Below are 23155 nucleotides of genomic sequence, written 5' to 3'. Positions count from 1 at the left end.
AGTAATATACTGTATCCCATGTACAGCCCTCCCAGCTTAGTAATATACTGTATCCCATATACAGCCTCCCTGCTTAGTAATATACTGTACCCCATATACAGCCCCCCCAGCTTAGTAATATACTGTATCCCATATACAGCTCCCCAGCTTAGTAATATACTGTATCCCATATACAGCCCCCCAGCTTAGTAATATACTGCATCCCATATACAGCCTCCCTGCTTAGTAATATACTGTATCCTATATACAGCCCTCCAGCTTAGTAATATACTGTATCCCATATACAGCCCCCCCAGCTTAGTAATATACTGTACCCCATATACAGCTTAGTAATATACTGTATCTCATATACAGCCCCCCAGCTTAGTAATATACTGTATCTTATATACAGCCCCCCAGCTTAGTAATATACTGTACCCCATATACAGCTTAGTAATATACTGTATCCCATATACAGCCCCCCAGCTTAGTAATATACTGTATCCCTTATACATCCCCCCAGCTTAGTAATATACTGTATGCCATATACATCCCCCCAGCTTAGTAATATACTGTATCTCATATACAGCCCCCCAGCTTAGTAATATACTGTATCCCATATACAGCCCCCCAGCTTAGTAGTATACTGTATCCCATATACAGCCCCCCAGCTTAGTAATATACTGTATCCCATATACATCCCCCCAGCTTAGTAATATACTGTATCCCATATACATCCCCCCAGCTTAGTAATATACTGTATCCCATATACATCCCCCAGCTTAGTAATATACTGTACCCCATATACAGCCCCCCAGCTTAGTAATATACTGTATCCCATATACAGCCCCCCCCAGCTTAGTAATATACTGTATCCCATATACAGCCTCCCAGCTTAGTAATATACTGTATCCCATATACAGCCCCCCAGCTTAGTAATATACTGTATCCCATATACAGCCCCCCAGCTTAGTAATATACTGTATCCCATATACATCCCCCCAGCTTAGTAATATACTGTATCCCATATACATCCCCCCAGCTTAGTAATATACTGTATCCCATATACAGCCCTCCCAGCTTAGTAATATACTGTATCCCATATACAGCCCCCCAGCTTAGTAATATACTGTATCCCATATACATCCCCCCAGCTTAGTAATATACTGTATCCCATATACATCCCCCCAGCTTAGTAATATACTGTATACCCCCAGCTGAAATCTGGCCCCATATAAATATATATAGCCCCCCCCCAGGAAAAAAAGAATCTGGCCCCATATAATATATACAGCCCCTCCCCCCCACAGTATAAAACAACTCTGGTCCCATATAAAATACACAGAAGCCCCTTCCCCACAGTGTAAAAGGATTCTGGCCCCTCATAGAATAAATAGCACCCCCCCCCCCAAAGCATAAAACGATTCTTGCCCTTATAACATACACAGCAAACCCCCCCCCCCCTTCCCAGTAAAAAAAGCGACTATGGCCAAATATAAGTGATACAAAAATCAACTGTGTGAATACACCCTTAGGCTACATTCACACAACTGTTGGGGTCGTATATATGTGTATATATATATATATATATATATATATATATATATACACACACACACACACGCACACACACAAGTCCCCCATAGGCTGGCAATGGGCGCACAGAGCGGTACGGTGAGGAGCTGTGGGTGGTGTAATTTTTTGTGACTTTTGACAGCGTTTTCATTGCTATCATTTTTAGGACTGTGCGACCTTTGGTTCACTTTTTATTGATTTTTTAAAAAAATTTAACGCAGTGAAAAACGTAATTATATTTTGATAGATCGGGCTTTTTCGGATGCGGCGATACCTAATGTGTTGATGATTTTTACTGTTTATTAATATTTATATCAGTTCTAGGGAAAGGGGGTGATTTGAGTTTTTAGAGTTTTTTATTATTAAACTTTTTTTTATTTTTACTTTTACTATTTTTCAGACCCCCTAGGGTACATTAACCCTAGGTTGTCTGATCGATCCTACCATATACTGCCATACTACAGTATGGCAGTATAAAGGGCGCCCATGCGCTGCCATCTTTTTGAAGCCACTAGCAGCGATAGCAGGTGTTACCGGTAAGCATTTGCTGCAATATGCAGCAAAGACTTACCGGCTATGGAGAGGGCTCAGCCTGCGAGCCCTCTCCATGCCCCGGGACCCGACGTGCGCCGTACTAGTACAGCGCGCGTCGGGAAGGGGTTAAGAACTACCAAGCTGGAAAATTTCCTGTATTAACCCTGTCATCTTGCCTTGCAGAAAGCAACATGGCAGGAATATGAGGAGAATATTCCATTCATGTGGCTTTCTGCATTGGAAAGGGTTAATATGGCATTGCAAGGGTGGTAAAGGACAACATTTACCACCCTTGCAATGCCATATTAACCCTTTCCAATGCAAAAAGCCACATGAAAGGAATATTCTCCTCATATTCCTGCAGTGCAAGTTGACAGGGTTAATATAGAAATCGAACCCTATCCACTGGGCTGCCGCCTGGTGTGTCTAAGACTGGTTATTCCAGTCAAAGGCACACCAGGCCGACATAGGCCTGCTTAGCAGTTTCCTACCGGGAGCTGGTCGAGGCAGGTGCGGGCCGGTCCTCAGCGGTCCTCTCCGCTCTGGCGCGCGAACTTCTGGCACCATAGGAAGTCAGGGCGGGCCGCGGGACCGCGGAGGCACACGTGGGGGGCGGAGACTAAGCGCAGTGGTTTACTGCTGCGCAAACGCCGGCAACACCGCCCGGGACATAGCGGCGGTATTGCCAGCGGCAAGGCAACGCGAGGTGAGCGGCGATCGTTCCGAACGCCGCTCTCTGAACGGTGCTGCAAAATTTTCATCCCGCCTCATGGCAGAAGCGGCCCTGGGGTCGTGCAGTTATTACTGTCTTCACATCCCCTTCATAATAACCAAACCCATATCGGTGGTTGGAGTGGAGAGTGGATGTCCTCGTTAATAATGTCTGCAGCAAAGCAGCAGGACACTGGACATTGCACAAAGTGATATATAAATACTGGTATCTAAAGTGTATGGAAATGTAATTTTTTTTTTCAATATGTATATTTACTCTAATTTCTGGATTACAATCTTATAATGATGTAAAAGTCAAGAATCTTTTGTATCAAATGTTCAGTACATTGGTCTCCTGTAAAAGTAATTCAATATGTACATCTGGGCAAAAGTTACAGGTATTAGGGGCATCTCTAACATTATTTAAAATCTGCGCAAGCAAACGAATGGGGAGCTACCACGCATGCACAGAACTCTGCAGTAACAGGCGCGTTGCCAGCAGCGAGCTACTGCGCTTGTGCAAAGCTCAAATGATGCCAGAGACGATCTGGACCAGATAGTGGAGGGTCAGTAGTGGCTACTAGGGGTGTGAAGTACCCTTCACCCCTGGAGCTGTCTCAGGCTACTCCACGCCCCTCAGTAGCCATAGAAATAAATTTGCATATTCCCAAATTAAAATTTATTTCTGCAACAGTTTGGAAGAGGAATCTACCACAGGGAATATCTCAGAAAGCAAAAAATATACTGAGCAAGCTGCTCACTCACGTGGACCTTGAAGAGCCGCAGGAAACACTTTTTGTGTAGTCCGGTGCACAGATCCTGAATAGGCTTGTCGGAACGCCCCAATAGAATCCAAAAATAGAAAATGTAAAGATTGTCACTCCCGGCTGTTAAAAAATTATCTTCTTTATTCCAAATTCATTGAATTTTTTTTTTTTAGGGTGGAGGTCATATGTTTGTATTGCCACAATATTTGGGACTTGCATATAGCCTAATATTGCAGAGTGCTTAGGGACCCTTCAGGTTTACTACTGATGATCACAGTAATGATAGTCGGGTCATCAGTTTCACAAATTGTAACTTTTACCTACAGTACAAATTGTATAATTGTTTATAACCAATTTTTCTTTAAAGTGTTAGAACTTGTCTAACTCCAAGGTAGCCAATGCGGGGTAATTCAATTATAAAACACAACTGACAAGAGAAGAAAACTTCATTATTTTCCCCGAAATCAACTTATTTCTATAGACTGCAGTATACAGCAATAGCTCCTTTATTGTGCAGTGACAGAACCAACAGAGTGAAACATATAATCATTCCATCACCACAAATGCATTGTGTCACTTCATCCAGTGTACAATAATTGTAAAATACAAACTGGTCATGAAATAAGCCAGACGTTTAACATGTTATAGAGTAACGTTGCCTTAGTTATGGGAACTGATGCAATACACTAAATCATCTTTTACAATCCTCAGATCTACACTTTGTATGCACTTAGTCACATCAGTATGTGTGGCAAGTATTGTAGATAAAGCTCTAATAGAAAAGATTTATTATTCTGCTAGGAGAGGACTGAGGTCCAGATTTAATGCCAGGTTTGGTTAAGTGTAACCAATAAAAGTAAACATTGAAAATCTATAATAAACCTTTCAAGACCATAAACATTCCCGTCTTCTATCGGCTAGCCTGTGGTTTTGGCTTAAAATATCTCAATGTAATCCCAGTAATGTCTCAGTATATTATTTTAATCTGATTATGTATCACTCTCTGCAATACTGAGTATTTCACATCAGTGCAGTCTGCTGTCACATCTCATCAGGCGCCATCTTTATTTATTTTTCTTGTTCTCTTGTTTTCTTTCTTATCAATCCCATGATGTTGCAGAAAAACATCACATGAACAGCTTCAGAAATGACCATCTCTGCCTTCTAGGGTCAGTATAATTACCCCTCTAAATGCCCCTAAATAATCTTGGAGCCCATATACATACTGTCTGGGAGGCTGCTCTGTGACTTACTTTTCAGGAACAACATACTACAGCAGTAAGGCCAGTGATACATGACCAGGTGGTGGCCTCATTTCACAGACCAAACACTGTGCCGAGAATGAGGATCCAGAAATCATAGTTTTATATAATAGAAGGAGGCCCCATGGAACAGCAGCATTGGACCATTATAATGATTTCAGTTTGATTCTTCTGTTCCACAATGAAAAACAGACTTCTTGTATCATATATAACTATGAGTCCTATCCTTGGCACTGTGTATGGTCTAAGAAGTTCGCCTAGCGCATCGTCCGGGATTCATGAACCAACCCCTATCATGTGTCTCTCACCTAACTTGAGGAACTTGTGCTTCCACATTGGAGAGTCTTCATTTGTTTAAAGATTTGGTTGGACCAAGACCAGTATGAGCAAATTATTGAAGATTGTAAATCTGAAGTTCCCCCGAATTTTACAAAGGATTCCATTCAGGTCCAAATTAAATAAACTTGAACTGATGTTGTTTCAATTGGTCCTCTAAAACACAGATTTTTTTTTTTAATCAAAAAGGTCCTTACTTACTTTTTTTGGTAGGTTAAGCCCTAATTCTAACACTAAACCTAACACTAATGGTAACCCTAAGAAAAAAGGAACAAAGAGTATTGTGATCTACTTATTTCATCTTTTGTTCCACGTTCCTTAGTTATCACTCTCCATCCATCGTAGGCTAAGTCATCCTTTTTACAAGTCTTAATTAGCTAAGTGGTGTGAGATGCACTATCTTATCTTGCAATTATTAACTCTCCAATAATTAATGAAGAAATACTTATCTCACCAAAGTCTTGATTTAATGACTATATATAAAGAAGATTATTCATGCTTTCACTGAAAACTGGTGTCAGTTTAGTTTATAGCATGTGTTGCTAAAAAGGAATTGCTAGATGATTTGTCCCATCTTTGTTGCACTGTCAAGCCCTCAGAGAAACAATACTGTCCGCCAAACACAATTAATTGACAGGGAGCATGTTCTATTTTGTTTTCCAACACCGCTCCCTCACTTCCCATTTCTCTCCTACTTTATCACTCACTCCAAAGGTCAAGATTACTTATCCTTTTTCAAGACCTAAAGTAATTAGCTAATTTATCACTAAACAATAGCGTATACTGTATTGCAGAATGTAATTTTCTTATATATGATACATTTTGCACTTTCAGATTAGAAATGATATGATCCTTGTCCGGAATTAGTTCGGTTATAACTAGTCAATACTGTAATAGTTTAAGCTGACTATAGACTCTGGAGATCAATTGTCAAAGGATTTTGAGCCTACAGCTATACTTTTCTCCACTATTTACATGCAAACTACTATAGTACAGATGCGGCCTTCTTTATTTGTGCTTCTTCCTGGATGTTATAAGATGTGCATCACAGGTAATGGAGCTTTTTTTTTTACAAAGGAATAACATTTTTAAATATAATCTTTATGCCAACTATCCCATTTGTTTCTATATGTAGCTACCCAGTGGAAGGTGGTGGAGATGGACCATTTTCAAAGTTTGTGTTACCATGCCATGATATTACTTTATATTGGCTTCATGAAAAATAAAATTTTTTAATCAAAGTAGAGAACAGTTAATTGTGGACTGAATAATTTTTCAGTATAATGAGACATAGGCTGGATGGTGCTGCCCCTCAATCATTATAAGAAAAAGAGTATACATATTCCATATTCCAGTCCAAACTTTTATTTTTCTTGCAATATGTCTTGAAGGTACAATGGCACCATTTTGGGGTACCTTATATACTCAAGTATAAGCCTAGTTTTTCAGCACAAAATTTGTGCTCAAAAACCCTAACTCGGCTTATACTCGAGTCAACTAAAAACATAAAGACAAAACTCACCTTTCTGACGTCACCCATAGGTCCTCTTCTGTCTGAGACAGTCTGAGACAGAAGAGGACCTATGGGGGACGTCGGAAAGATGAGTACAGTGTTATTTTTTTTCCTACTCCAGGGGCTGGGCAGGCTGTACGCTACAGGGGTTGGGCAGGCTGTATGGTACAGGGGCTGGCAGACTATATACTTGGAGGCTGTAACCAATGCATTTCCCACCCTCGGCTTATACTCAAGTCAATAGGTTTTCCCCGTTTTTTGTGTTGAAATTAGGGGTCTCGGCTTATACTCGGGTCGGCTTATACTCGAGTATATACGGTACATGTTATTTACTGATTGCTTTATTTTGTTTTGGCAGTAGTAGAACAGAGAAATGTCCATACTGTTAATATAATTACAGTTAATACATACAGTTAATATAGTTTCTTTATTAGTGTCATTCAGCCAGTAATATGTGTAGACATTACACTGCCTGCATCATATAAAGGTGTCCACTAATCCTCCCTAAAACTATTTATGTTGTGTTACTTATTAATTAAATTTTACCTCTATATATTGGGCTCTCTAAGCCTATACAACCCATTTAATTTATTTATATAGTATATTATTATTAAATATTATTATAATATTAAATAATATTATTAAAATTAGCAGGATTTTTCTCAAATCTATTTTTAGATTCAGACCTAAAAGAACTGTGTAGTCTCTGACTTGAAATCCTGTTTAATTCTGTTGCTCACTTCCAAGCCTGCTAAATGCTAATGTTTGCTCCTACAGCTATAGTTTAGACATTTATAATTCCAGGCCAGCACAAAGGGTCAAAACCACTATTTATAAATTAGGTTTTGTCATTATTATGTCGACCTCACATTCCTCTGTGAATATAGTAAAAGTGTGTATGTAGAGAAAAGTGTATATATTGAAAAAAATTAATGGTTTCAGTAAAATAAAGATGGGAAAATTGAAATGTGCTTCTTTGTGAAGAATATATGGAAATGGTATTTCCATTTATTCTACTGATTTTATAGGGTATTTTGGAATAGTCCCTTGGTAAATAGTAAATGTATTTCTTGGAAGTGTTTTTTTCCAAGTACAGAATAATCCTTAGTCCATTACTGCAGACGGATCTCTCTGTCCTTCTGGCACCATAGGATTATAGGCACTGGATTTGAATTAAGCAGAGAATATTCACATTCTGCCTTTTCTTTGGTTAAGGTCTGGAAAATCTACGTCTGCACTGTCTAAATCTTCTTTCACACGGTAAATACTCAAAACAACCAAACACAATCTGCTTAGTAGTATTAGTTGGGAAGGTAAAGTGCTGCAAAGAACAGATTAATCCTTAAAACAAGCAGAAAGTGATTGAGCCTTTTGCTCAAAGGGTAAAGGGTGCCAAATAAATCATTGCTTACATTATCATTTTACATGACTCTTGTGGTAATAAAATGGAACAAAATTAAAATAAGTAAACATTTATCATTTTGTGATTCTAATGTATGTATATTTGGATACTCAATAGATAAAAATATCTCAATAGAGCAGTATTTAGTGCATAAAAAGTGTAGGGAGATGTGATATTTATATCCATTTATGTTCCTCATTTTTCTGTAGGTTTTCTGTATGTTATGTCAGTAATAATGCTTTTTTGTAATACAGCAGGGATCTTACAGTGAGGACTATATATGATGGGTGAAAAAAGGAGTTTGATGCACTGGGCCCCTCACCCCCAATTGGCTAAGTTCTAATTGTATTACGGATCTGTATTAAGCTAGTTCCATTATTGCACCTCCTGAAAGCTACTCTTATTCCTTTAAATGGAACCTGCCATTTAAAATAACCCACCCAAAATAAATACGGGACCATCCGCCAATATTCAACTTCAGACATACACAGCTCTGTTTACTTATTATTAGAGGTAGAAAATGCTGTGTCCAATTCTATTTGGGGGGAGTTTTAGGCTACTCCAGTTCTTAAAGAGGTTTTCCACAAGGACAAGTTATTCGCTATCCACAGGATAGAGCATCATTTGTAAACTGTTGCAACTGCTGGGAGCTCTACTGATCATAAGAACAATGTAACTTGGACTGCTATCCAGAGCTGTGGTTGCACATCAACATCTCCATTGTATTCCACTGGGACTTTCAGAGACTGTTATTATCTTCACTTTTCCTTTTCTATAGGGATAACTGGAATAACAGCCAATATGTTTGACTACAAATCCTTTCAGATTTAAGGTGCAAGGGACCCTTATTCTCCTAGGTTGCCAAATTCAGAAACCTTAACCACAGCACCATGCAGATTCTACTTCAGCAAAAAAGTAGGGATGTAGATGGGGACAACAAAGTGATTATCACACATGATAACAAACTGATTATCTTATTACTTTAAAACAGTTGTCCAGAGTGAAAAAAATCTAAAAAAAACTAAAGAAATAACTAATAATAATCATCTGCTCCTAATATTGCACAAAAATTTCCTAATCCCCGAAACCCCTTTACAGCTTTACCGTTTATTTGAGCACTATATGTGTCTATGTGTGTAAAAACTTGGAATGAGATTTTCTTTAGGTTTCGGGGAAGGTTTTATGTTAAGAATTTAAAATGACTAGTTGAGCAGTTAATGACGAAAGAGTATAAAAGAAAAGGTATGAGGTGCGGACTATTTATTTATTCATTTGGAGAATGAGAGAGACTGTTTGACCTCCATACTCCACAGAGACATTGAGGCTGATTCGGAAAATGAATTTATAATGTTACCGATCTAGCAAGAAGAAGGCAGGGAATAAAATCTTAATATGCAAATTAGCTGCTGTATTCGGCCTTCCTAAACACATTTTGGAGTTTAGGGAGATAAATTAGAGAGGTTTGCTTGATGCCAATTATTTTACAGTGCTGAAAAGAGGCAAGTAAGGTCTAATATTATGTATGTTCTGCTGCTTAGAGAGGATGGAGACACAAGGATAACTCAGTATTTAGTTACGAATGAATTAATAATTCTGCAACCATATGCTGCATAAGGTAAAGTACAGGTTACGTCCATAATCTCCAACACTTCAGAGAACTCAGAAGGGAATGTCAAGTGAAGATAGTATTAAAAATTTAAATGAAATAGAGGGTTAGAAGGAGTCACAGGCGGCTTAAGCCCACATTCAATGTTTTCTGTATACGTTAGGTTGATTCCATTGTGAACTTTGAGCGGAATAATCATATCACCTAAAACATGTCTCCTTAAACAAAATAGCATGAAAGGTTTAAAGTAAAAACTATTTCTTCCTTTATTTGGTATATATGTTTAGTATGAAAGCTAAAAATGTAGGGATTAATATGCAATATTCTTATTTGTTTACTTCTATACATATTTTCTTTAAAGGGAACCTGTCACCAGGAGACCCGTTTTTAGCACTCCCCCAGACCCCACAGAGCATAGTACATACACTGCCAAAGTGTTTTTGTATAAAAAAATAGGTTTTACAGAAAAAAAGATATGTTATATTGTACTTTTCATTAGCATGTGCTGTGTGACTAGGCAGTTGCCAAAAGGGAGGGTCTGGAAAGGAGCAGTCCCCCCCCACCCTTGGGAAACATGTGACCTTTTCAAATATGTGAATAACTCCCCACACTCGGGATTGGCTGTAGAGGAGCAGGGGGCGTCGCTAATCCAAGTGATGGGTGTTTTCATATATTTGAAAAGGTCAAATGGAGTAGCTGAATCCCAAGGGTGGGGGGGTACTGCTCCTTTCCAGACCCTCCCTTTTGGCAACTGCCTAGTCACACAGCAGATGCTAATGAAAGGTACAATATAACATATCTTTTTTTTCTGTAAAACCAATTTTTTTATACAAAAACACTTTGGCAGTGTATATACTATGCTCTGTGGGGACTAGGGGAGTGCAAAAAATGGGTCTCCTGGTGACAGGTTCCCTTTAAGTTTATATTACATGTATAGACATACATTTTTATCTGTTCATAACAAAGACTGAATGTGACTGAACCCATTCAGTTTGGGCTTAAACTTTTTTCTTTAAGTCTAAGAAAAATTACTGAAAAAATAGAAAAACATCTAAAGAATGACCGTTATTGAATTCTTTAAAACACCTCTTGCAGTTAATCATTTAAGGAAATATACACAACAGATAAAAAACATGTGAAGCCTCTTAATCAGAAACACTGCCCACTCCACAAACAAAAACACAATAAGTATGTCACTGTAGTCAATAAGTATTATGACCCACAAAAAATATGACTCTACCCGTTACGCCACTAAAATTTATCGGCTCCTTAGGGGTCTCACTACAGTGAACACAGGACCAATGTTGGTAGGTCTCAGAACACAAAACAAGACAACAAAACAATACAAGGTACCACCTAACCACTGCTTATATGCAGTAAGATAAAGTAGTTATATTGCACATGCCCACTTAGAAGAAAGATACTGGAGTAGACAACAATATTGCAAATGCCCACATAAACAGAGAAATAACCGAGCACATTAACTGGCAAATATATTGAATAGAAATGCAGAAATCACACCAGTTATTGGTTAAATTCAGCTTAAAGAACACCAATACTTGATGGAAGTAGCTGGCAAGATGTGATCAGAGCAATTGCCCATGCTGTTAGGTGGATGATCAGAGGAATAATAGCATCACCTGTCTATGTTTGTGAAGCTATTTATGAAGCTGGCGTGCACAAACCCTGAAGCGCATCCTTCTATCTCTGCAGTCTAGTTTGTCCTCCAACTCAGAATTGAAGTGCCCATCCTTTGCGAGGACCTCTCGCTGTATCCAGGGTAATGCCAGCGTCTGCATTGGATGTCGATTACGGCACATCCGATGCAGAACTGGTCAGGTTGACTGAAATGCCATGAAAAAAATTGGACATGTTTCATAAGCTTTTCCTTGGACAACAGATCAGTAAAAACACCCATATAAAACAATGGCTTTGTGAGGCATCCGTGGAAATCAACGAACCACGAATTTGAAAATGTGAAAGAGCCCCGATTTGTACAAACTCGAATACTTTCAGATGCACTGCTCACTACAGAAGGAAGAAGGACCAAGGACCTTTTGTCCTTAATGATGTATGTAACACATTTTTATTTTTTTCTGCAATAAGCTTTGCTTTAAAGGAAAAAGTTCATCTCATTAGGCAATTTTCTCTCTACAGTTTTTTAGTGTTTCTTTTAAGTTCTGTTTGCTGTATTTTGCATATTATATATAACATGTTAGGAATAGATTTGCAATTTTTTCCACTTAACAAAATTTCAACAAAATTTTTAAGTTGCAACTAGTTTTTACATTTTTTCCTGTGGTACTTGGGAATAGGAGTAGATTTGCACATACATTTGCAACATTTCAAAAAAAGTCACATATCTGTCTGCCACATCTGAATTCAAATAATGCATTTGGAATAAGTTGAATGAAGTTAAAAGTAAAAAGCTTTAACAAGAAGTAGAAAATTGGTTGCAAATTCGCAGATGCAACACATTGGAGACAATTTAAAGACAGAAAACAGAGAAGTGCAATAATAAGTCTATCACACATTCAAAAGATTTTCCATTAAATTTCCTCATTTACATTAATGTAATTAACTTTTGTTACCTTTTTTCATTGATAATTGTAAATCTATTTACTGTACAGCTACTGTCTGTATTTCAGGCTGCCCATTTATACTTAAAGTACATGGAATCTGTAGCACAGGGGGCCAATGGATCCTGTTATAAAAATACGACCTATTTTGTTCTACAGCTCAATTATATATATTATTCATTATTACACCTATTTACATGTAATTTACTATTATAATAAAAGTAAAACTTAATTTAGTCTTGTTTCAGAAAATGATTGTATTTGGACTATTGTATATATACTATTGCAAATGAGCTGCAGTAAATGGTGATGCCATTAAATATATTAAATTTGCAGCTTTCTTCATCTTCAAAGAAGAATAAATGAGTTGTAATTAGATGAACCAATCTTTTAAATTAAGCATCATCATGGATAATAGGATGTTCTCATTTCTGAAATGAAGGGTTAACCCCCAAGCCTTGTTATGCATGTTATAGGTATATATATTGAAATTATGACAATTTCTTGAGATTGTTTACACTGTCCTAATTAAGTTCCACACCTCCCACCCCCGATCACATAATCTGAAAATCCAGGTCATATGGAGTGGTGAATGAACAATAAAATGTGTTACTCTAAGGAAGAAAGGTCTATTATACATGTTTATAGAAAATGTAACAATTTTCGTGAGCTAGCCATTTCCTTTATGAATCCAACTTCAGAATCTCCTACTGACACAAGGGGGGAGATTTATCCAACTGTCTGCACCAGAATTCTGGAGTAAAAAAAGGGCGGGTGTTGTAGCAGAAAGTCTGTTCACCAAAAAGTAAAGTTGTTCCACCAAAAAATGTATTATTTTGGCACAGTAAAATAGACCAACTAATGGATGGTGCAAAGTATGACTCGACAGTCTTATCTACTCCAGATAAATCATCCAGCATCTGACACAGTGAGAAATCTGGTGTAGCAGAGAACTGTCTAGTTCTACTCTGCACTGGTCTTATGTTTACATTTAGAAATATTCTGCACTTGGTTTGAGTCAGAATTTTTGTCTCATGACAGCTAAGGAGCAGATGACTATGGTTTGAAGATAACATGCACAAGAATTTATATATAAGAAGACAAAGAGTAACATTTTTTTTCGGGAGTGTCTCCAGTAGCTCCAGCTAACTTTTCCAAAAGCAATGCACTTACATACATCCATGTGACCAATGGAACCAATAACAGGCCAATCATTAGCATTATATATGAGAAAAGCACATTGGATGCCACTAGTTAGAGTTTGCAGCTGATCCTACAAACAACTAGTATGCCCTCACAACAGGGAAAATAAAAAATGATGACAGATATTTTACCTTTGAAAGATAAGTATGCTTTTATATAAATTTTTTTTCTTTTTCCAAAATCTTACAATAGTTTTTCAGAAAGTTTCTGGGTACATAATGAGTGTAGGGATTGTTTTATATAGAAAGTTTCATTTCCGAACAGAGAAGTTGGATATGTTTATCCAAATGCAGAATGTTAAGTTAAGGTTAGGCTAAGTTCACACTACCACCAAATAACATAAGGTCAATCTAAGACACTCTTCCATTATGATTATAACTAACAAAATGATTAGGACTGCTGCCCAATTTTTGCTGTTATAAAAAACTGTACAGTGGGACAAAAAGGGAACACATGGTGGTAAGAGCTGGACTTATTTTTTCGAGAGCTGTAGTTATTTTTCCTGTAGTTATTTTTCTTTCTGTTTAAGATGGTCAGCATATCCTGGTGAAATCCACATGTTCAGCCAACATTGATCTAATTTGTATGAAAACTTTCAGTTTTAATGTAATAGTAAAGGGTAGCTATTAATAATATAAAAGAGCAGCTTTGAGCCAAATTTCATAAAACAGTAACCATAATATACTCCATTAAAGAAAAATATTTATTTGTCCTTACATAGTTTAAATATCAAGTTAAATATTGCATATGTAAGTAAGGAGATGAAGAGCATAGAATTAAACCTATATGCTGTATATGGACTTCAGAAGGCTTTCAGAAATACTGCTACTGGCAGATGAAGAAAGGAGCAAAATATGTATATTTTTTCCCTTAAAGTTTACTATTATGCCTACACTAAATAAATGTAACTTACAATTGCTTCAAAAGTTTAGTTAAGAATTATAATAAGTTAGTTTAAGAAGGGCTTACATTTTGTGCATGTTGCCTAATGGTACAGATCATTTGAGAATTTTATCTGGATCAGGATAGCAGGCTGTTAATCCTATTTTCTAATAAATATATTTCTAAGTAGAGTAGAAAGTGTAAGCTACTGAAGTTGTACGTGTAACTTTCTACTTATCTAGTAAGCAACTAAATATCGTTTTGAGGACACCTACCATTAGTAAACACCATCTATTAGTAAACGCTATCAAATGCATTTCTGCAATACTAAATTAACCCCTTATCACTGACACTAGTTTTCAGCTCAATGACCAGGCTCGATTTTTCAAATCTGACATGTCTCATGATAATTGGTTATAACTTCGGAACGCTTTAACATATCCCGGTGATTTTGAGAATATTTACTCGTGACACATTGTACTTCATGTTAGTTATAAAATTTAAGTGATAAGTTTTGCGTTTCGTTCTGAAAAAAAGTGAAAATTTGGCAAAAGTTTGTAAAAATTCTTCATTTTCCAAGTTTGAAATGTTCTGCATTCCAGACAGGAAGTAAAATTACCCAAAAATCTTGATAATTAACATTTAAGGAATGTCTGCTTTATGTTGAGATGATATTTTATGCGTCCTCTCATTTTTCTAGGATGTTATGAGGTGCAGAACTTTAGGTGCAATTTTTCTCATTTTCATAAAAATTGCAAAAACTCACATTTTGAGGGACAACTCAGCTTCCAAGTGACTTTGAAAGGGCTAGATAAACGTATGTAAAACAACTTCTATTAAGTCTATTAACCCTTTAAGTGTTTCACATGGGTTAAAACAATATGGATCTGCGATTTAGAAACTATAGAATTTTTTTGGAAAATACATTCATTTAGGCCAAAACTGACAGGTTCAAAAATAAATTAAATGATGAAACGCACTGCAACGTTTGATGCCCAATTCCTCCCGAGTGTACTGATACCCAGTGGTAAACTGCTTTATGGGTGCATGGCCGAGTATAGAATGAATGGAGGCACCATTCACTGCAGATTTGTATTGTCACATTGTACGACCTTTGGTAATGCAAACATATGAGGGTTTATTTTTTATGGGATGAGATACAATGTATAGATAATTCATTTTGGGGGTCTATAGCTTATTCATGAGATTTTATTAACGATTTCAAGGGGGACACAAACAAAATCATCAATTTTTATTTTGGATTTTTAGCATCCCCCCCCCCACTCACCATAACGTAAATATATTTTTTAAACTTTATTCTCTGGTTCACTACGATTGTGGTGATACCTCATTTATATTGTTTTTTTAATCTTTGCCCAATTTTACTGAGCGAAACCAATATTGGAGAAAATCGCATTTTTTTTACTATTGGCAACTTTTTAGGGCCATAACTTCGGTATTTTTCTGTTGTCAGATCTGTTTGAGGGCTTATTTTTTGCGAAAAGAGTTGTTCTTTTCAGTCGTATCATATTAGGGAACGTAACTTTTTTTGATCACTTTTTAGAACATTTTTTGTGATGGTGTTTGCTGAAAAATTCTATATTATGGGAAGTTTTTCATTTTTTTAAATTTTTTTTTATGTCGTTCACCGAGCGGATTCAATATTGATTTAGATTTATTGTACAGATTGCTTGGTGATACCAAATATGTAAATTTTTTAGTGTTTTTGTGTTTTATACACTTTATTTGCATTTTATGTGTCTGGGGAGATTATGGGACTTTACAGTTGTATTACTGTTGTATTGCAGTGTATCGTGTAAGTAACTGTAAGAACCCGGGACAAAGAGGAGCTGACAGTCTCGGGTCACTCATCGGAACCAGGGGCTGCGGCAGGAGGGATTGGATAGTCCGATCCACGTGGGACACGCCTACACCCCAACTCAAAGGACACCTGTCAGGGCAATTTAGCACACTGAACCACCAACAGGTCTGTATGGCTATGTTTTAGTGTCCCAAATCGTCCTTTAGTTAGTCTCTGTCTCATTTTGAAAAAAATTAAACTTTATGGCGTTCTCCACGCCTGTGCAGGAACACAATGACTGACGTACCTTACCCCAGCTTTACTAAGCATGCACTGTGGGTATGGTGCCTGCACAATGAAGCCAAGGCATGCTCTAATTTCATTGAATTGCTGCGCAGGTGAAGCAGAGCACCCAAATATGTGTCAAATGTGCCTCATCGGACCCATCTCTAGATAAATATGAAGGTTTATTGTTTGTAATAGAGTGCACTAACTAAAGGTGGATTTAGAACTTTAAACTTAGTTTAAAACTTAAAACTTTTTTTAAGTTTAGTGTCCAAAATTGCCGTTGAAAGGTGCTCTTTTTGTTTTTTTTTTATAGAATCTGTGTTGGTGTTAAAAAGATGTTATCATAAATTACTGCCACTAATGGTTGGAATCTGGTACGAGCTTCATCAATCTGTATTCAGAGGGAGTTCACAATATGGCAAAAAGAAGAAAAGAACTTCATCTAAGTTTTCTTATAATTTTATTATTTACAACATGGAGAATATTCCTCTGTACAAAAACAAAAAAAAGTTAACATAAGAAGGCTAAATCTTTTATAGCACAGGGTTGATACTAATCAACCCAGTTCTACAAAACAAACTTTAACTTGCCAAGTTACAAATATTTTCTGAAGTTTTTTTTGTGAATGCCCACGTCAATGTCGCAATAAATTGTTCTTTTTTTACTTCGATCCTAAATCCATTGTTTCTGATAGTTGAATCTATAGAAAGTACAACTCTAAAGAGGTGAACTTCTTCCAAAGAAGAAACAGAACACACCTCATTAATTACAACCATTAAAAGTAATGTCTGCCAACATTTCATAGCTCATGAGCAAAGAACATGTTCTGTTCTGATTTCCTCCCAAAGACTTCACACCGTCAAACTGATGCAGATCAAGTAATTATCTAAGCAACTACTGCTTCTGTGATCTCTATAATAGATGCTTTAACACTAAATTATCTGTAAAAGCACAAAAACAGTAGGAACTCTGTAGATATAATGATTAGATTGCTGCATGCTTAGTTTCAAAGCAAAGTGCCTTCCCGCACTAAACATCAAACACAGCTTTAACATTGTGTGAAGTAAAACAGAATACACTAATGAATTTTTTGATACTGCAGATACACATCTTGCTAGAGTTTGAAGAGAAGTTTTGTCCGCTCTTGGATCTTACCTGGTCTCCAGGGGTATGTTGCTGTTTAAAACCCAGCTGTTGTGCAGGTGCACAGAATCTTGAGTACTTGTGGGTGGGTTGGAAACAGCTGGACTTGGCTGACTGCGAGATGTCATGGAACTCCTCTGGAGAGTATCTAGTGTCTGTGAAGTCTGTCGGCTGCAGGTGCACGCATGCGGTGGTGGAGGAGGAGGAGGTAGAGGCCTAAAGGTAAACTGGTTGCGTGGGCTTCCGGGAATCTCTACAACATCAAACAGAAACGTAGAATAAAATAAATAATTAGACATACAAGAGTTTTTGACAGACATGGAGCTAACACAAGCAATAGATGACACAAACATGTGTTCTTCTTTTATAGCTTCATGTGTTAGTCAAAATCTTCTAGCTCATATACCATTATCTATCTTACTGTCTATCTATGACAGGAAAATCTAAACAGCACAATTAAAGCCAAACCAGGGTGGGTTTAGGCATCATAAGACAAGGACTCAAGTCCTCTAAGTGTAAATAAAAGAAACTGAACAGCACTTCAATTGTAGTGATGAAAAAATGAGGTCCTCTTTCTTAAGCCTCTGAGCTGAAACGTCATTGCTGTCACTTGTTATGGAATAAAGAGGACCACATTTTTTTTATCACTACAATTGGAGTGATGTTCAGTTTCTGTTATCTATCTATCTATCTATCTATCTAAGTTGAGGAAAAGGCAGCACTCCGTAAATGGTGTCAAAATAAAGTGGGTGTCTTTATTCCATAAGCGACGTTTCAGCTCCTTACGAGCCTTTATCAAGCATCAAGATGCTTGATAAAGGCTCGTAAGGAGCTGAAACGTCGCTTATGGAATAAAGACACCCACTTTATTTTGACACCATTTACGGAGTGCTGCCTTTTCCTCAACTTATATTTCAGTCCCTTGGCCTGGGGACTCACGGTTTGTGTACCCACTGAAGTTGCTGTGCTGCTCCGAACTTTCCCTTTTCTTATCTATCTATCTATCTATCTATCTATCTATCACATCTATCTAAGATTAATAATATTTCATTAGTATGTAAAACTAATATTAAATATGTGATCACCTTATCAATTGTATATTAAGTGTGACCATGAGAAAAGCAAAGAAATATAAAGCAACCATTAATGAATCTACATTCAATATCATCAATATTTCCACCTTAAAACACTAATGTAGCCATGTTTACATTTTATAAACCACCTGGAAATTGAAAGATAATAAATTACACAAACTAAACTGAAATATCTATGTCAGCCCAACCAAAATGTAGCAGAATGTAAGGTGATACAAACGGTTATCTTGCCGACTTCAGCATACACATGTACATGCACAATTGGCCTTGGTTTTGATTGAAAGTGATTCTGCCATGTTTTGGACATATTCAAAATCCATAAGGATTTGTCAGAACTTGTTCTGTTTAAAAATAACCAGTTATTTGATTTTTCCCCTTTAATGGGTATCTACCAGATCCTGTTGCAGTGAACATAGTAGATTATTGTGGCAAATAACCTTTTTAAGAGCATTCAGAAAAGCGAGTGTGCCTTGATCCGAAGTGTGTGCAATGTCCAAAGTGGGACTTAGGATTAAGGGACTTAAGTTTGAGGGACTTTAGCAGGTAACTGCTGTATTTTTGTGATACTTTACTTTGAAATCTTCTATTCTGCCGTATTTCTCTTGTATTCCCCATTAGCATGGTGGACTCCATAAATGGGAATGTTACACAAAGTACACATTCTGTGCCATGTATGCTTTCCTTGAACATGCATTCGAGGGGGAATACTGCTGTGTGGGATGTGTGAAAATTGCTCATCTAGAAGCCCAGATTCTGGATCTAAATGGGCAAGTTTCAAGGCTGCGGGCAATTGACAATATCGAGCGAAGTTTGCTGCGCCTGCACAAACTCTCTGGGGAAGATGGGTGTGGGGATGGAAGTATGGAGGTGCAGAATGAGGGGGCAGCTAGTTGGGTAACATGTAAAAGGCAGTGTCCTGCTGGTGCACCCCAATAAGTTTGCCAGGCTGGCGGATGAGGGGGATATCAGCTCTGGGGTAGCAATGCTGCAGCAAGACATGGCTTCTAGCAACCAGGGGACTGTCTGCTCCAGTAAGAAGGGTAATGGGAGCACAGTCAAGGTCAGACAGGTGCTGGTAGTGGGAGATTTGATTTTTAGGGGAGCAAACAGGTCAATCTGTCAAAAAGACAGTGCATAGCAGTGTTGTTTGCTGGATGCTCGGGTTTGGCATGTTGCGGATCGGGTTGACAGATTACTGAGAGAGGCTGGTGAGGAACCAGCGGTCATGGTCCACATGGGCATTAATGACAAAGTAAGAGGTAGATGGAAGGCCCTTAAAAATGATTTCAGGAATTTAGGCCATAAGCTCAGGGCAAGGACCTCAAAGGTAGTTTTCTCCGAAATAATACCTGTACCACGTGCCACAACAGAAAGGCAGCGGGAGATCAGGTAGGTAAACTTGGCTAACTAGTCTTGTAAGGAAAGCAATAAGCAAGTAAGATAAGGCTTTAAGGTGCTAAAATGTGAAGGTAGCTGTGAGGCATTACAGGAATATAGAAAGAAAAATAAATCAATTAATAAATATAATAAATTATTTTTTAACTATTTAAATTATAAGAAACTAAAAATGGAGAGTGTGAGCCCTCTTAGGAATAACATGGGGGTCATGGTGGAAGGAGATGAGGAAAGGCCCAATCTACTGAATGTCGCCTTCTCGACTGTCTTTACCCAGGAAAATCCCCTGGTAGGGGGTCACAATTAGGAATTATGTAAATTCTCTTGGGAATGTCAAGAGTTTAACACAGGAAGAGGTACGTCGCCCCCTAACAACCACTAAGATAGATAAATCACCGGGGCCAGATGGCATACACCCCCGGGTTCTACATGGACTAGGTACCACAATAGACAGACCGTTATTTTTAATATTTGAATATTCACTGAGGACTGGTTATGTTTCACAGGACTGGCGCATGGCAAATGTGGTAGCAATATACAAAAAAGGATCAAAAAGCGATCCTGGAAACTACAGACCTGTGAGTCTAACTTCTGTGGTGGGGAAAATATTTGAGGGGTTTGTTAGAGATGCTATCCTGGAGTATCTCACTGTACACCTTATAATGCAGCGTCAGCATGGGTTTATGAGAGATCGGTCCTGTAAGTTCCAGACTGAATCTGGGGGATGCTGTGGATGCTGTATATCAGGACTTTTCAAAGGCATTTGACACTGTGCTGCATAAAAGGTTGGCACATAAGATGAGACTAGGGGAAAATCTGTGCTTTTTGGTAATTAATGGGCTTAGTGACAGAAAACAGAGGGTTGTCATTAATGGCACATTCTCAGATTGGGTTGAGGTTACCAGTGGAGTGCCACAGGGGTCAGTATTGGGGCCACTTCTTTTTAATATTTTTATCAATGACCTTGTAGTGGGTTTACACAGTCAAGTTTCAATATTTGCAGAAGATAATAAGCTATGTAAAGTAATAAATACTGAGGTTGATAGTTTAGCATTACAGAGGGATTTGTGGAAGCTTGAGGAGTGGGCAGAGAAATGGCTGATGAGGTTTAATGTAGATAAATGTAAAGTCAAAACTTTGGCACTTGGGCCATGGAAACAAAAAGTATAATTATGTTTTAAACAGTCAATTACTTAGTAAAACTGGAGCTGAAAAAGACTTGGTGGTATTGGTGGTAAACTTAATTTTAGTGACCACAGCCAGGCAGCTACTGCTAAAGCATATAAAATTATGGGATGTATCAAGAGAGGAATATATTCTCATAATGACATAGTTTTGTACAAATCACTGGTCAGACCACACATGGAATATTGTGTGCAGTTTTGGGCACCAGTGTATAAAAAGGACATAGTAGAACTGGAACGGGTGCAGAGGAGAGCAACCAAGATTATTAAGAGAATGGGGGGACTAGAATACAAAATTTGGGATTATTCAATTTTGAAAAAAGACGACTGGGGGGAGACCTCATTACAATGTACAAATACCTGAACGGGCAGTACAAGGATCCCTCCAAAGATCTTTTTATACCTAGACCTGAGAGCAGGACAAGGGGGCATCCTCTTCACCTACAGGAGAGGCGATTCTACCATCAACATAGACAAAGGTTCTTTACTGTGAGAGCAGTGAGACTATGGAACTCTGCTGCAAGAGTTTGTTATGGTGAACTCTTTGCACATGTTCAACAGAGGCCTGGAAGCCGGAGAGAAAAAATATCACGGGTTATGGGGATAAAACATTTATTGGTTGGACTTGATGGACTTCTGTCTTTTTCAAACCATATATATACTATGATACCAAGAAGAAATAACAATAACATCTATTTAGCCTGTAGCCCTTCAGGCTCACTTGCATACAGTCTTTCATCCTAGTGGTAGATGTCCTTTAAATTACTAGCCCTCTTAGCCATTTATTTATAATAAATCTCCAATGACATGTGACAATGAGCAGGGTCATGTGCGATGAGTCAAATTTAGAAGGTTCGGTGGAGTGTCAGATCAAATGCCCTTATTTTCGGATCTATAGTACCTAGTATAGTATTACTCCTCCATTCTCTCAGGTGCTGACTAATGGGATATTGCTATATTGACACATTCTTGACTATTTTTTGAGATTGACACAGTCTTGTGCAGAGCCTGGAAAGAAGAGGTCATGGGTAAGCCTAAGGTCTCCACTTTTTTTTTCTGTATTGGCTGGTTAATTCTCCTTTTTCCTCATGTGTGTCTCTGGGGAAGAGTTAGGACAACTTTATATTAACAAGATGGACATTCCAGCCCACAAAAGACACAGCATTCACATTTTAATGGTGTTTCTGTGTCTATCTCTTTTGTTATTTGTTTTCATCAAAAGAGGCATATATTAGTTACATTTATATACTGTCTAAACCTTTTTGGTTTATTGTAGATTTCCAGTGTTTTTTGGGGGGTGCATATAAAAAATAAATATACAAAAAAAGTGGATGGTATACCTTCAACTCAACTTTGTTCTTAGCACCATTTCCCTAAAATACGAGTAAGCCCATTGAATAGAAAATTAAAATCAAGATGTTTCTTAAATAAAATGATTAAGCGGAAATAGAACCAATACAAAGAAGACTGCGAAATAAGAGTTAGGAATTGGATTTGACGGACAATAGACACTTTTGAAAATATTTCTATCCAAAGTAGACCATGCAAGTAAGAGCTGAGCTGGGGGAGTAATTCTAGATTCATATATATACATTTTGTAGAGTTATCTACAGTAGTTTTCGAGGTTGAAGAATTTTAAATGCATTTCTAGCAGTCAATTTGTTATGAGTTCATAAATGGACAATGTTGGATTTAAATGCACCAATAACCCTTTTATTTCAATCCGCCTTGTATAGCATTGCTTTAGATAATGCAGTACGGCAATTTACAATTTACTATTTCCCAATTAGCATAAACATTGCCTATGTAAATGCCAATGTTTCCCACTTCTGATTCAGTAATGAACACCATTCATTTCCATCTTTTTGTTTTATTCGATCCAATTGACTCTAAATACAATA

The 23155-nt window shown here is 37.6% G+C and overlaps 1 protein-coding gene across 9 annotated transcripts in view; it reads right to left on the bottom strand.

Moving 5' to 3' along the window:
* Positions 1-23155, bottom strand: part of TENM1 (teneurin transmembrane protein 1) — a 490610-nt gene that overhangs the window by 253247 nt on the left and 214208 nt on the right. For all 9 annotated transcript variants that reach the window (XM_072124023.1, XM_072124021.1, XM_072124025.1 and 6 more), the window contains one exon: positions 17594-17834. In XM_072124023.1, the coding sequence (XP_071980124.1) occupies positions 17594-17834 (241 nt within the window). The remainder of the gene's footprint in view (positions 1-17593; positions 17835-23155) is intronic.

Source organism: Engystomops pustulosus, chromosome 9, assembly GCF_040894005.1.
Source record: "Engystomops pustulosus chromosome 9, aEngPut4.maternal, whole genome shotgun sequence".
Taxonomy (NCBI): Eukaryota; Metazoa; Chordata; class Amphibia; order Anura; family Leptodactylidae; genus Engystomops; species Engystomops pustulosus.
This window is presented reverse-complemented; position numbering and strand designations above follow the sequence as displayed.